Raw genomic sequence first — 14,646 nt, 5'->3', positions numbered from 1 at the left:
GAGGTGTGGTTCAAGGTCGACAAAATCTTGCTTGTACTTGGTGACTACAACTGTGTGTGCTCAGCTGTGGACCGAGCGGCGAAGTGTAAACCTCCAACAGACAAAAGCTCCGAGCTGTTGAATGCACTTGTGCATGAGTATGGCCTTGAGGATGTTGGCAGTGTGTTCTCCACTGGAAACCAGCCAGAGTTCACGCACTTTCAGCGAGATAGCCATGCTAGATTGGACAGGGTGTATGCCTCGGTTGATCTTGTTTCCCTATGTACTGCATATGAGGTCAAACCTGTGTCTTTCAGTGATCATTGTCTCGTGAGTGCAGTGTTTGGTAGGAAAGGAAAGATATCGCGCTTTAACTGGCACCTATGGAAACTGAATGCCAAGCTTCTCGCCGGTGAAGAGTTCCTTACGGAAGTTAAGACCGAGTTTGAAAATTGTCTTGCTATGCGACCAGTAAGTTTTGCAGCGGAATGGGACAGCTTCAAAGAGTGGGTCAAATTGAAATCCATAGAAAAGAACAGTAAGGTGCGGCATAAACAGAAAGAAAAAGAAAGAGAACTGAATGAACAGCTCCAGTTTTTTTTTAGCATGGAAAGTTCTTTGCCAGGGCATCTCGCAGTAAAATACGAGAGATAAAAAGTGAGTTGGAAACAATCGACAGTGTAAGATACACAGCGGCTGTTATACGTGCAAGGGCTGAAAAACTTTGGGCTGGAGAAGTACCGACAAAACGAGCGCTAGCAGACGAGAAAAGATACGCCTGCCAGAAAGAAATAAGGAGTATAAGATATGCCGGCCATATCACTGAAGATGCTAAAGATATTCAGCGTGCGGTAACAGAGCACTTCGAAGAACTGCTTAGCACTAAGCTTCAGACTGTAGGCGGCTTTCAAACAGATTTTCTAAGACTGATGCCTGCACTGGATGACGAAAGTAAAGCGCGCCTATAAACACCGATAACGTTGCAGGAAATAGTATCTGCAATAGATGACCTTACACCTGGGAAGGCCCCTGGGCCGGATGGTCTAAGCGCCGCATTCTTTAAAACTTTTCAGCAGTATGCGGCTCAGTTTATGCTCTGTGTAATCACTGAAGCTTATGAACGTAATACTGTTCCATTGTATTTCTCTACATCGTACATATTTCTAATACCCAAGACAGATGATCCGGAGAAACGACTGTTGGTGGGGTCATATCGACCGATTAGTCTCACCAATGTTGACTACAAGGTGTACATGAAGGTTTTAGCAAAACGACTGCAAAGCGTAATAAAGAAATTGGCTGGGTCTCATCAAACGTGCGGCATCAAGGGTCGATCCATTGCCACGAATATACATGTCGCAAGAAGCGTACTAGAATGTGTTGATGCACTCGGTGGTCAGATAGCCATGATGCAGTTAGATTTGGCGAAAGCCTTTGACCGTGTTTCTCACGAAATTCTTTTTTTCCATTTTGGAGCATTCTAAACTTGGTGAAGTCATAGTGGAGGGTGTTAAAATGGCGTATGCGAACTGCACGACCCGTATTATAGTGAATGGTGAACTGACTGACAGCATCGCAGTACGTTCATCGGTAAGGCAGGGCTGCCCGCTCTCACCCCTGCTTTTTGCACTGTATTTAGAGCCACTTTGCTTGGCTATCATTGATAGCGATCGCATTTTAGGGATCAAGCTGCAATCAGCACACGTAAAAATGCTAGCATATGCTGATGACATAGCAGTGTTTTGTGCAACCAGAAAGAGCATCTGTGAAGTCACGAGTGTCGTCCAAACATTTTGTGATCAAACCGGATGGAAGATCAATTGGGGGAAAAGCTCTGGGTTTTGGCACGGTGATTGGGACGTGACACCTGATTTCTTCTGTAAGCTGCGATGGTCTGCTCTCCCAACACGATATCGAGGCGTGTCTTTAGAATGTTATCAAGATCCCAACGTGCACTGGATGGAAGAAACATCCAGAGTGAAAGAAAAAGCGGATGCGTGGCAAGGAAGGCAACTGTCAATATTTTCGCGCGCTTCTATTTGCAATGTTTTTCTTATTTCGAGGCTGTGGTACCTCATAAATGTGTTGTGTATCTCACGAACCTCAATTCAGAAAATGCACCGCGTTTTTGCTGTTTTTATTTGGGCATCCACATGGGAAAAAACCGCCCGGACGAATTTGTTTATTTCTGTTAAAAGGGGCGGGCTAGGCCTTACACATCTGTTCTTGCGTCAGGTGGTTTCGCGATTTATATTCCCCCGTGATCAAAAAGATACCTTTCTAAGAACTGTGATGCAAGTGCGATTGCAGAGGCTGCTCCCTGAATGGATTGTGTCATGTGAAAACATGCCTGGTACTGTTACTGGCTAACTGCGCGAGGTTGTGTTTTCGTGCAAGTTGCTGGAAGTTCGGTTTTCTTTTGATTACCTTTACAATGTTCCCAGAAAAAAACTGTATAAAGATCTCATTGACGTGATGCTGCCGGTGCCTTTTTACCGGGCATTACACTATGGAGGCCCAGGGCAGGACGTTTTGAAAAGAGTTAAGAAGATGCCCGTGAGGCCATCTGCTAAAACGTTCCTTTTCAAACTTCACTCTAATACGCTCCCTGTTAAAACCTGGCTGAATGAAAAAGGTATCTTCGTCCCATGGACAACAAATTGCCTGTTGTGCGAAAAACCGGAAACAATTGAACACGTTTTCTTACAGTGTTGGGATGCTGTCTTTCTATGGGACGTCCTCCAAAGGACAATTAAAAAGGAATTTCCATTAACTCCTTACGGTATAAGATTCCTACCAATGCAGAACGATGATGCACCTTATGATTTAATTATCCTTCTTGTTCTCCATAGTTTGAGGGAAAATACGAATGCAGGTGCGTCATGCAGATATAGATACACGATCTGCGCGTGAAAACTTTATTGAAAGTGCTGTGTATGTACGCGAAAATTTCAGGATGCGGCAGGATCCGCCACAATGGGATTCTCTGTTTGACGAGTTGGTGCACTTGAAAAGATTTTAGCCGCGTACGCGTTAGCTCAAGTGTAGTTGGCGTGTTTTATCATATGTATTTTTGTTTTGTGTTTCACGGCAATAAAGAAAAAAAAAATTCCGGCGTAGTCTAGTGGCTAGGATACCTGGCTCTCACATAGGAGGCCCGGGTTCGATTCCCGGCGTCGGAAAGATGGCGGTGTCATGGTGTAATGGTTAGCACTCTGGACTCTGAATCCAGCGATCCGAGTTCAAGTCTCGGTGAGACCTGCGACTGTTTTTTTTTTTCTTCTGATGGCATGCATCTGCATTCTTATGTGCTCTCGCTGGCGATCCTCTGCCACGTTCCGGCGTAGTCTAGTGGCTAGGATACCTGGATCTCACCCAGGAGGCCCGGGTTCGATTCCCGGCGTCGGAAAGATGACCGTGTCATGGTGTAATGGTTAGCACTCTGGACTCTGAATCCAGCGATCCGAGTTCAAGTCTCGGTGAGACCTGCGACTGTTTTCTTTTTTTTTTTTTCTGATGGCATGCATCTGCATTCTTTTGTACTCTCGCTTGCGATCTTCCGTCACGTTCCGGCGTGGTCTAGTGGGATTCTACTTCCGGCCGCCGAGGCGAACGGACGTGCCATCATGTGCTCCGACGGAGCGGTAACAGCGGCCCAGCTGGGTCGCGGAAACAGGATTGCGGACTTACCGGACCAGGATTATCAAGTCATTTTGCCTCAACTGTCATCAGGTCGGAATGTTTTAAATACTGTTTTTCTGCATGCCGATGTGAGATGTCGGCCGTATCGCGTGGAAGACTTCCGCGATGCGTTGGATAGTCTGGATATGCTCCCCGAGGTGATTGCCTTGGGGGCGTACCAGATGAATCACGTCTGGGCGCTTACATTCAAGAGCGGAGACGGGATGAAGAAAATGTTGGCCCTGCGTGATTTCAAGGTGAAGGAACGACGATGCGTCATCATCGACCCAATGAACCAGGACGTAAGGCTGAAGTTGCACTGGCTTGTCTACGGTGTCCATGACGACGACGTGCGATCTGCCCTGGCACCTTTTGGGAAGGTAACGGACATTTCGAAAGAAAAGTGGTGTGTCAGTGGCGTTGCGGACAAAGCATCAACGACAAGAGTAATTGGGCTCAAGCTGAAATCCGGTGTTTCGGTGGATGACCTCCCGCACCAGCTCCGCGTAGCAGGCGAGTTGGCTCTGGTTGTAGTGCCGGGCAGAGCTCCGCTTTGTCTCCGGTGCCGGACTGCGGGGCACATTAGACGCGAGTGTCGTGTTCCTCGTTGCACCCGATGCAGGCGCTTTGGTCATCGGGAGGACATGTGCGTTAAAACTTACGCGAGTGTTACTGGACCACTGCAACAAGAGGACGCTTCAGACCTCATTATGGATGAAGCCGACGCCGAGGAAGCAGCGAAAGGGCGGCTAGAAGTGTCCACGCGATGCCCTAACGCGTCTTCCGAAAATTCTGAAGGCTCCACGCAGGCCGCAAGCCGCGACACGAAAAGCCAGTCACTTGCTACACAAGTAAAGGCGCCTTCGGAGGCTGCTGAGAAGTCCTCCGAGAGCACCTTGTCGGAGGGCCAGCCAGACGAACACACCCAGGACGGCATGCAGTCACCTGAAGTTACGAAGGCTGCGTCTAGTAGTGACCGAAGAGCAGCGTCAGCCGCAGGCAATGGAAGTCAGCGGGAGCCGATGGAATTAACTGTGAACTCAAAAAGAACGCACGGGGACAGCGTGGGAGCAGGAGACGGCCTTGACTACACTAACAACGAGGGACCGCCCCCCAAAGCCGTCATGCCACGGCGACCTAGCTTCAGACCGAAGCCAAACATCTCCCTCGACCGGAATACGGTCGGGACACCGCCCTCGTAGCAAAGAGCGATTGTGAAGTTTGTGCACAAGGAACTGGACAAACCCTTCAAGGTGCTTCGACCGAGAAGCAAGGCCTCTTCGCAGTGGCTACGGGCTCAACCAAAAAAGCAAGTGCACATGCTCAACTGCTTCCCAGACTGCCGTGGTAAGCGCTGTGCAGTCCTTTTGTTTTGCAATTAAATGGCAGTAAACCTCCAGTCTGCGTTACGTATAGCCACCTTAAACGTTCGCGGAATAACAGCGAGGCGGCGGCAATATCAAGTTAGTCGGCTATTTCTTGAAAACGAATTGGACTTGGTCGCTATACAAGAAACGAAGGTAGAAAGTGAAGAACAAACGGACCGCATGGTGCAACCATTCAGAGATAGGTACAATGTATGTGTGTGTCATGCTGTTGGCAATTCGGCAGGATGTGTTATTTTTATTCGCAACAGTCTGGGCATTGTCGAGGAGGCAGTCACAGTGTGCCCTTCTGGACGCCTGATTGTTGTTGACTTTTCCTTCTCTAATTTGAAATGGCGTATGATATGCGTCTATGCACCTAATAAGGAAGGGGAGCGTAGGTTGTTCTTCGAGCAGCTCGAACAGCATTTGAAGGGTGAAAGATGTGTTGTTATGGTGGGTGACTTCAATTGTGTATGTATGCCTGAAAATCGCGTAAAACTTCAGCCTGTGAAGGACCCCAGCGCACACTTATTAAGGACGTTAACCACAGAGTATCATCTAGAAGATGTTGGTTGGCTTCTGTCACCTAATGGACAATGCCAGTACACCCATTTCCAAAGAGAAAGCCATGCGAGGCTAGATCGTGCATACATTTCCCTAGAACTCGCGCCTCTGTGCCGAAGTTATGAAGTTAAGCACGTGTCTTTTACAGATCACAGCCTAGTAGTTTTTTGCATAGGAGCAAAGGAAAATAAATCTAAATTTAACTGGGAGCTTTGGAAATTTAATTCTAAACTTTTGGATGATGAGAGCTATGTGAACGAAGTAAAGGAAATGTTCAACGCACTGTTTGCGACGAAATCAGGGGACTGGATGAGTGAGTGGGAAAGTTTTAAGAACAATATAAAAATGAAAGCAATAGAAAGAGCAACCATTTTACGACATGTCAGTAAAGAGAACGAGCAAGATCTGCACCGTCAACTCAACTTGTTGCTGAACCTAGATAGCGGGACGCCTGGATTGTGGTCGAAGCAGATTAAAGAAGTTAAGAATAAACTTGAGCTTATCGATGAAGAAAGATATAGGGGAGCTATTGTGCGAGCACGAGCAGAGCGATTATGGGTTGGCGAGACACCGAACAAGCGCTCACTCGGTGACGAGAAAAGATACGTGGAAAAAAACAAAATTAAAAAGATTCTTCACCATAACGAAGTTGCAACAGAATGCGAGGTTATCAAAGAAGCGTTTGCAGAGTACTATAGTGAGCTACTTGGGCGGGCTAAGCAAAGGAAAGAACAATTCGAAAGTCAGTTTTTGCAGACCATGCCCAGGCTTGAGGATGAAGTTAAAGCCAGGCTTGAGCAACCAATCAGTGTACTTGAAATTGAGCAGGCTATAGAAGAAATAAGCGCTGGAAAATCACCCGGTCCTGACGGATTAGGGGCTGCTTTTTACAAGAAATTCAAATCAGAAGCCAGCAGGGCATTGTACTGCGTAATAAAGGAAGCATACCATGTTAAACAAATGCCGCCATCTTTCAAAGCTTCACATATTGTCTTAATTCCTAAATCAGATGACGCAGTCAAACTTCTATCGGTGGAGTCCTATCGGCCTATAAGCCTCACAAATGTGGATTATAAATTGTTTATGAAAGTGTTGGCAAGGAGGGTGCAAGGTGTCATTAAACAGTTGGTAGGTCCACACCAAACGTGCGGCATTAAGGGCCGCACTATCTGTACGAATGTACACACAGCAAGATGCGTTTTAGAGTGTTGTGATGCAGACGGAAGACATGTAGCAATGATGGAGCTTGACTTGTCAAAAGCATTTGACAACGTTTCACATGACGTCCTTTTCACCATTTTAGAGCATGTAAATATCGGAAGTGTTATCGTAGATGGAGTCAAAATGGCGTACGCTGGGTGCTCTACCCGTATTATTGTAAATAAAAGTCTTACTGACGCAATAGCCGTGCGATCGTCAGTGAGGCAAGGATGTCCATTGTCCCCTCTTCTATTTGCCTTGTATCTAGAGCCCTTTTGTTTAAGCCTGATTAATAATGAAAGAATCCGTGGATTCAAGCTACAAGCATCTGAAGTGAAAGTACTTGCGTACGCGGATGATATAGCCATTTTCTGTGTGAACCGACAAAGCGTAAGTGAGGCAGTCGAGGTTGCTGGCGGTTTTTGCACCGCAACTGGCTGTGAGATTAACTGGGAAAAATCGGCTGGCTTTTGGCATGGTAACTGGTACGAAAGACCGGAAACGTTTGCAAACATGCGATGGACATCGTTGCCTACGAAGTATCTGGGTATGCCACTTGATAGCTATCAAGATAGCGAACAGTACTGGCGTCAAGAGACAGAAAGGGTCAGGGAAAAGGCGCAAGGCTGGCAAGGCCGTAATTTGTCCATGTTTACCCGCACGACTGTCTGCAATCTTTTTTTGATATCCAAGGTGTGGTTCGTACTCCAATTTTTGTTCATGAAACGCACAAATCTGCAAAAAATTCACAGAGTGTTCGCGGTTTTCATTTGGGGGGCACGTTGGGAACGTACTAGTAGGACGAATTTGTTTCATTCTGTTTGTAATGGTGGTTTAGGCCTGTCTCACCTGTTTTTAAGACAAATTGTGTCGCGATTTATTTTTCTGCGGGACCAGAAAGACTACTTTTTGCGCACAGTAATGCAAGTGCACTTAAGCAATGCCTTACCTGGATTTATTGTTTCATCATGCAATGACGGTGGACGCGCAGTAACTGGGTTTTGGCGAGAAGTTGTACTTGCAGTACAAATCTTAAAGGCTCGATTTTCCCTTGAGTACTTAAGTTCAGTGCAAAGGAAAAAACTGTACAGAGACCTACTGGATACAATGTTGCCAACACCCAGGTACCGAACAATATACTGTGGAGGCCCAGGAAATGATGTTTTAAAGAGAGTTAAAAAGATGAATATTAAGCCCAGCATTAAAACCTTCTTCTTTAAACTTCATACAGGCACGCTCCCAGTTAAGACTTGGTTAGAGGAAAAGGGAATATTCGTTCCATGGACAACTAACTGTATATTATGCAAGAAACCAGAAACAATAGATCATGTATTTATTGATTGCTGGGATCCAGTCTTCTACTGGGACATCTTGCAAAGGACTCTAAAGAAAGACCTACCAATAACACCGTACGGAATCCGTTTTCTACCAATTGAAAACGATGGAGACATTCCTTATGATCTAATCATGGTTCTGGGGCTCCACAGCATATGGCGAACAAGGATGGCTGTTAGGCACGCCGATGTAAACGTCCGTCCAGTCAGGGAGAATTTCATTGAAAGCATTTTGTACTTACGAGATGTTTACCGTACATTGCCAGAACCTCCAGACTGGATTGGCGTCCTAGATGAACTTGTTCATTTTAAGAAGTTTTAAGCATTCACGCTGACCACGGCATGGTCACCGTGTTTTATCTGTACATATTTGCAGTGTATTTGTCAAAGCAGGCAATAAAAAAAAAAAAAAGCGTGGTCTAGTGGCTGGATACCTGGCTCTCACCCAGGAGGCCCAGGTTCGATTCCTTGCGTTGGAAAGATGGCGGTCTCATGGTGTAATGGTTAGCACTCTGGACTCTGAATCCAGCGATCTGAGTGCAATTCTCGGTGAGACCTGCGACTGATTTTTTTTTTTTTTCTGATGGCATGCATCTGCATTCTTTTGTACTCTCGCTTGCGATTTCCGTCACGTTCCGGCGTGGTCTAGTGGCTAGGATACCTGGCTCTCACCCAGGAGGCCTGGGTTCGATTCCCGGCGTCGGAAAGATGGCGGTGTCATGGTGTAATGGTTAGCACTCTGGACTCTGAATCCAGCGATCCGAGTTCAAGTCTCGGTGAGACCTGCGACTCTTTTTTTTTTTTTTTTCTGATGGCATGCATCTGCATTCTTTTGTGCTCTCGCTTGCGATCTTCCGTCACGTTCCGGCGTGGTCTAGTGGCTGGATACCTGGCTCTCACCCAGGAGGCCCGGGTTCGATTCCTTGCGTTGGAAAGATGGCGGTCTCATGGTGTAATGGTTAGCACTCTGGACTCTGAATCCAGCGATCCGAGTTCAAGTCTCGGTGAGACCTGCGACTGTTTTTTTTTTTTTTTTCTGATGGCATGCATCTGCATTCTTTTGTGCTCTCGCTTGCGATCTTCCGTCACGTTCCGGCGTGGTCTAGTGGCTGGATACCTGGCTCTCACCCAGGAGGCCCGGGTTCGATTCCCGGCGTCGGAAAGATGGCGGTGTCATGGTGTAATGGGGCATTCTACTTCCGGCCACCGGCGTGTACGGACGCAGAATGATGAGCTCCGGCGGAGCGGCGATTGCGGCCCAGGCTGGCCGCGGTAACAGGCTTGAGGAAAACCACGACAAGGAATATCAGATTATTTTGCCGCATCTGCCCACCGGACGTGTTGTTTTCAACACAGTTTTTTTGCACGGTGACGTACGAGTGCGACCCTGCAGGGTTGAAGATTTCCGGGACGCCCTGGCCAAGATTGGTACGCTCCCAGACGTGGTGGCCTTGGGGGCTTACCAAATAAACCATGTCTGGGCGGTGACTTTGAACAGCACGGAAGCAACCAAGCGGCTGCTAGCATTCAAGGAGCTTCAAGTGAAAGGTCAACGGTGTATCGTCATTGACCCGGAGGACCAACAGGTGAAGCTACGGCTCCACTGGATGTTGCACGGCGTGGCGGATGAGGATATCCGAACAGCTTTTGCGGCGTTCGGTGAGGTGACGGAAGTGACCCGTGAGCGGTGGCGAGTCCAGGGAGTGCACGAAAAGGGCTCAACAACGAGAACCGTGCTTCTGAAGTTGAAGCCTGGGATGAAGATAGAAGATCTGCCTCACCAGATAAGAGTAGCAGGGGAGTTGGCCCTTGTTGTGGTGCCTGGGCGGCCCATGCAGTGCCTGCGCTGCCGCGGGACCGGTCATGTGCGCCGGGAATGTAAGATTCCGCGGTGTGCGACGTGTAAGCGGTTTGGCCACTCGGAGGAAGACTGCGTACGAACGTATGCAGTGGCTACTGCACCAACAGCGAGGGCGGACATGACGGAACACCGAATGGACGTCGCAGAGACGGAGGAGGCCGCAAAAGGGGTCGGAGAGGATGAGAGGATGGCAGCAACGACAGGCATGTTAGTGCCCCCGGGGGGTGGCGACGAGATGCTCGGTGGACCAGACAGGGAAGTGGCACTGCCAAGCAACGGACCGTCGGAGAAAGAAACGGTGAGCGATGCCGAGAGCTCAAAAATTGAACTTCCGGAGTCTGCGGGCAGACGGGGGACCCTCGAAAGGAGCAGCGGCCGAGCGACCAACGTCCAGGGCCCTGCGAAGCGTGCCCACGACGGGAGCGCCAGTGAGACGAATGAGGCAGAGGCAGCTAGCAACGACGAGCCGCCGATAAAAACGCCAATAGGGAGGAGGGCGACCTTCAAACCAAGACCGAATGTCTCGACGGACAGGAGAGCTGCCGAAAAGCCGCCCCCGTCACAAGGTCTGCCAGTCGAACCTCATGGCTCTGGCGTCAACGAAAGCGTCTAGCGCCATGCTAGACGTGAAGGGTAAGCACCAAGCTCTTGGCCTCTTTTCACTCTAAGAAAATGGCTTATGTACTGTCACTAAAGGTTGCGACCCTTAACGTGAGAGGTCTAGCAGCAAAAAGGAAGCAGAGCCAGGTCCTGCGCCTTTTAAATGAAAATGACATCGATATACTTGGAGTTCAAGAGACAAAAGTCGAGGGTGAACAAGAGACCGAGAGCATGGTGCAACGTTTCACGTCGCGGTTTTACGCAGTTGTCAGCCATGCAGTCGGTACTTCTGCTGGATGCGTCCTGTTTGTGAAGAAGTTGCCGGGTCTTGTAGTGCAGTCGCATGCTTCTTTTCCGTCGGGTCGGGGTGTGGTCCTCGATTTTAGTTTTTGCTCGGCTGAGTGGCGTGCTGTTTGTATATATGCACCTACGGTAGTTGATGAGAGGGCTGCTTTGTTTGATTTTGTTGAAGGGTATTTAAACACGGATAAGCAACTTGTCTTTCTGGGGGATTTCAATTGTGTACTGAGCTCCGGTGACAAAACTAGCCTTCGTACATTTAGGGATCGTAGCACAGAGGTGCTTTCGCGCTTGATTGACGAGTTTGCACTGGAAGACGTTGCAGAGTGTCTCACGAGCGAGAGACGGGTTCAGTATACGCATTTTCAGGGTGCTAGCCACGCCCGCCTTGACAGAATTTATGTGTCCGCAGAACTGGCTCCAAAATGCCAGGATTATTATGTTTTGGCGGTAACGTACTCAGATCACTGCATGGTTCAGTGTACAATTGGACCAAGAAAGGGAGGTAGCGGTTTTAATTGGGAATTGTGGAAGTTAAATAATAAACTGCTGAATGACGAGCAATTCACCAGACTAGTAGAAGAAGAAATTGGTAATATTTGTCAGGAGGACACCCACGAACTGGGTCAAGAATGGGAACTGTGTAAGCAACAAATTAAAATCAAAGCTATAGAAAAGGCCAGCTGCATACGGTTTCAAGAAAAACAAAATGAAATGCATTTAAGATCTTTGCTAGATAAATTGTTAGCCCTGGAGTGTAACACGCCAGGGTTATACATGGACGACGTTAGAAAAATAAAACAAAGACTTCAACTGAATGACGAAGACCGTTATCGCGGAGCACTAGTGCGTGCGAGAGCGGAAAAATTGGCCATGGATGAGACGCCGACAAAAAGATCGTTGGGAATAGAAAAAGCAAATGCAAGGCGAAATCACGTGGCAGAGGTAGATTGGGCAGGACGCACAGAAACCGATAACGAAGGAATCGCGAAAGCTTTCCGGGAGTATTATGAAGAGCTATTTTCGTCCCGAGAGGTTAATTTGGACCGTTTTAAAGAATCCTTTCTTGACGCGATGCCAAAAATTGATGACGAACAAAAAGAAAGACTGGAGCGGCCAATAAGCGAAAAAGAAGTGCAGCAGGCAATAGAAAATTTAAACCCTGGGAAATCACCCGGGCCTGATGGCCTGAGTGCGGCTTTTTATAAAGCGTTCAAGCAACAGCTATCTCCTTTGTTGTGTGCCTTATTTAATGAAGCGTATGAGCTGAAGGCACTGCCTGCGTCTTTCGGATCGTCGCACACAGTACTTATTCCGAAAACTGACCAACCAGATAAGCTTAGGCAGTTGTCGTCTTACAGGCCCATTGCTCTGACAAACGTTGATTACAAGATTTATATGAAGGTGCTTGCTGGCAGACTACAAACGGTTATATGCGAACTAGTGGGCCCTCACCAAACGTGCGGTATCAAAGGGCGATCCATCTTTCAGAACATTCACAAAGCGAGAAGTGTGCTCGAATGCTGCGATGCAACTCATGCGTGTGTTGCTTTACTGCAGTTGGACTTGGAGAAAGCTTTTGATTGTGTGGCGCATGCTATTCTGTTCAGTATATTAGACCATGTTAATGTCGGCTCTGTTATTTGAGAGGGAGTGGCCTTGGCGTACCGTAACTGCACTACGAGATTAATTGTCAATAAGTCACTAGGGGCCCCCATCAACGTACGACGTTCGGTGCGCCAAGGTTGCCCCCTCAGCCCTCTTTTGTTCGGCATTTATATTGAAACATTGTGTTTAAGCATCCTACAAAACAATGACATTGATGGTTTTCGACTGCAGGAGTCAGAAGTCAAATTGCTGGCTTACGCAGACGACGTTGCGGTTTTTTGTGTGAATAAGGAGAGTATAAAGAGGACAGTGGAGGTGGTAAAACATTTTAGCAAAGTCACAGGGAGTAAAGTTAACTGGGGTAAGTGCCTGGGATTTTGGCACGGAGACTGGCAGCTGACCCCCGACACTTTCGCTAATGTGTCGTGGGTTACAACGCCTGCAAAGTACTTGGGTGTGCCCTTGGAATTTTACAAGGAAAGCGAGCCTTACTGGCTAGAGCAGGTCAGAGAAACCCGTGAAAAAGCGGAGAAATGGAAAAGCGCTCAATTATCAATATTTGCAAGAGCCGCAGTTTGCAACCTGTTTTTAATTAGTAAGTTATGGTATGTAATGCAAGTGTTGCATTGCTCCCGTGTAAATGTGCAAAAATTGCATCGAGTTTTTGCGGTGTTTGTTTGGGCCTCGAGTTGGGAGAGGTGCAGTCGGACAAATTTGTTCCGGCAGGTGAAGCATGGAGGGCTTGGTCTGGGTCATTTGTTTGTGCGACAGATTGTCAACCGGTTTATGTTTTTTAGGGATGCCAGTGATCCATTCCTGCGCACAGTGTGTCAACAAAGACTTGGTCGAGCGTTGCCTGATTTCGTAGTTTATACGCAATGTATGCCGGGATCTATTTTTGGATTCTTTAGGGAAATTGTTTTGAGCGTGAAATTCTTAAGCGCACGTTTTTCGAAAGAGTATTTAAGTAATGTTAACAGGAGAACATTATACAAGGATGTTTGTGAAGTGGTGTTCCCGGTGCCCTTGTACCGAGCTTTATACTATGGAGGCACAGGAAGTAATGTATTAAAACGCGTAAAGAAAATGCAAGTTGCTACGGGAGCTAAAACTTTTTTCTTTATGCTACATACCGGTACTTTGAGTGTAAAATCATTTATGGAGGAAAAGGGTATTTTCCTACCGTGGGGGGCCCAATGTCTCATCTGCAAACAGCCAGAGACAATAGATCACGTGTTTTTGCATTGCTGGGAGGGGGTATATTTGTGGGATGTTCTGCAAAGGACAATTAAAAAACAGTTGCCACTTGATTCCCATGGCATTAGGTATTTGCCATTGGATAACCACGATGATATGCCGTTAGACCAGGTTATGTTAATGTGCCTCCACAGTATATGGCGCGCACGAATGGCTGGTTATCACTGCGATCCAGATGCACGGCCAGCCCGCATGTATTTCCGTGAAAGTGTGCAGCGATGGCTCGACGTGCTTAAATTGCAACCATGTGCTCCTGAGTGGCTGTCAAAGCTGGAACCTTTGACGGTGCTCAAGGAATTTTAAAATGACAATGCCTGCCCCTCAGTGGGGGATAGGCAACGCGAACTAGCTTTGTGTACATATATTATTCCTTTGTTCCTGTTGTTTTGTTTTCCAGTGCGTTGTATTTGTGTCAAAGTCAGGCAATAAAGAAAAAAAAAAGTGTCATGGTGTAATGGTTAGCACTCTGGACTCTGAATCCAGCGATCCGAGTTCAAGTCTCGGTGAGACCTGCGACTGTTTTTTTTTTTTTTTTTCTGATGGCATGCATCTGCATTCTTTTGTGCTCTCGCTTGCGATCTTCCGTCACGTTCCGGCGTGGTCTAGTGGATTCTACTTCCGGCCGCCGAGGCGAACGGACGTGCCATCATGTGCTCCGACGGAGCGGTAACAGCGGCCCAGCTGGGTCGCGGAAACAGGATTGCGGACTTACCGGACCAGGATTATCAAGTCATTTTGCCTCAACTGCCATCAGGTCGGAATGTTTTAAATACTGTTTTTCTGCATGCCGATGTGAGATGTCGGCCGTATCGCGTGGAAGACTTCCGCGATGCGCTGGATAGTCTGGATATGCTCCCCGAGGTGATTGCCTTGGGGGCGTACCAGATGAATCACG

General features: G+C 47.7%; 2 protein-coding genes and 9 non-coding genes across 11 annotated transcripts; all 11 read left to right on the top strand.

The window, feature by feature from the left end:
• Positions 1 to 3,089: 3,089 nt before the first annotated feature.
• On the top strand, positions 3,090 to 3,161 carry TRNAE-CUC (transfer RNA glutamic acid (anticodon CUC)). Its single transcript has one exon. It is a non-coding gene; the product is annotated as a tRNA-Glu (tRNA).
• A 7-nt stretch (positions 3,162 to 3,168) lies between these two features.
• Positions 3,169 to 3,240, top strand: TRNAQ-CUG (transfer RNA glutamine (anticodon CUG)). Its single transcript has one exon. It is a non-coding gene; the product is annotated as a tRNA-Gln (tRNA).
• A 76-nt stretch (positions 3,241 to 3,316) lies between these two features.
• On the top strand, positions 3,317 to 3,388 carry TRNAE-CUC (transfer RNA glutamic acid (anticodon CUC)). The gene has a single exon. It is a non-coding gene; the product is annotated as a tRNA-Glu (tRNA).
• A 182-nt stretch (positions 3,389 to 3,570) lies between these two features.
• Positions 3,571 to 6,826, top strand: LOC146203783 (uncharacterized). The gene has a single exon (XM_084588938.1). The coding sequence runs from the start codon at positions 3,606 to 3,608 to the stop codon at positions 4,860 to 4,862; it is 1,257 nt and encodes a 418-aa protein (XP_084445064.1). The 5' UTR covers positions 3,571 to 3,605; the 3' UTR covers positions 4,863 to 6,826.
• Positions 6,827 to 6,841: 15 nt separating this feature from the next.
• LOC146203782 (uncharacterized) lies at positions 6,842 to 8,504 on the top strand. The gene has a single exon (XM_084588937.1). It carries the CDS (start codon positions 6,936 to 6,938, stop codon positions 8,445 to 8,447), a length of 1,512 nt encoding a protein of 503 aa, XP_084445063.1. The 5' UTR covers positions 6,842 to 6,935; the 3' UTR covers positions 8,448 to 8,504.
• A 107-nt stretch (positions 8,505 to 8,611) lies between these two features.
• Positions 8,612 to 8,683, top strand: TRNAQ-CUG (transfer RNA glutamine (anticodon CUG)). The gene has a single exon. It is a non-coding gene; the product is annotated as a tRNA-Gln (tRNA).
• A 76-nt stretch (positions 8,684 to 8,759) lies between these two features.
• Positions 8,760 to 8,831, top strand: TRNAE-CUC (transfer RNA glutamic acid (anticodon CUC)). Its single transcript has one exon. It is a non-coding gene; the product is annotated as a tRNA-Glu (tRNA).
• Positions 8,832 to 8,838: 7 nt separating this feature from the next.
• Positions 8,839 to 8,910, top strand: TRNAQ-CUG (transfer RNA glutamine (anticodon CUG)). The gene has a single exon. It is a non-coding gene; the product is annotated as a tRNA-Gln (tRNA).
• A 156-nt stretch (positions 8,911 to 9,066) lies between these two features.
• Positions 9,067 to 9,138, top strand: TRNAQ-CUG (transfer RNA glutamine (anticodon CUG)). Its single transcript has one exon. It is a non-coding gene; the product is annotated as a tRNA-Gln (tRNA).
• Positions 9,139 to 9,216: 78 nt separating this feature from the next.
• On the top strand, positions 9,217 to 9,287 carry TRNAE-CUC (transfer RNA glutamic acid (anticodon CUC)). The gene has a single exon. It is a non-coding gene; the product is annotated as a tRNA-Glu (tRNA).
• Positions 9,288 to 14,191: 4,904 nt separating this feature from the next.
• On the top strand, positions 14,192 to 14,263 carry TRNAQ-CUG (transfer RNA glutamine (anticodon CUG)). The gene has a single exon. It is a non-coding gene; the product is annotated as a tRNA-Gln (tRNA).
• The last annotated feature ends 383 nt before the right edge of the window (positions 14,264 to 14,646 follow it).

The sequence above is a fragment of the Amblyomma maculatum genome, chromosome 1 (genome assembly GCF_055883805.1).
Source record: "Amblyomma maculatum isolate TAMU_Amacu chromosome 1, ASM5588380v1, whole genome shotgun sequence".
Classification (NCBI taxonomy): domain Eukaryota; kingdom Metazoa; phylum Arthropoda; class Arachnida; order Ixodida; family Ixodidae; genus Amblyomma; species Amblyomma maculatum.
The sequence above is the reverse complement of the archived record's forward strand: the minus strand, read 5'-3'. Positions and strand labels throughout refer to the sequence as shown.

What these genes read in the sequence shown, in the direction of transcription:
- LOC146203783 (XM_084588938.1), top strand. Translation starts at nt 3,606, where the DNA reads ATGTGCTCCGACGGAGCGGTAACAGCGGCCCAGCTGGGTCGCGGAAAC.
- LOC146203782 (XM_084588937.1), top strand. Translation starts at nt 6,936, where the DNA reads ATGGCGTACGCTGGGTGCTCTACCCGTATTATTGTAAATAAAAGTCTT.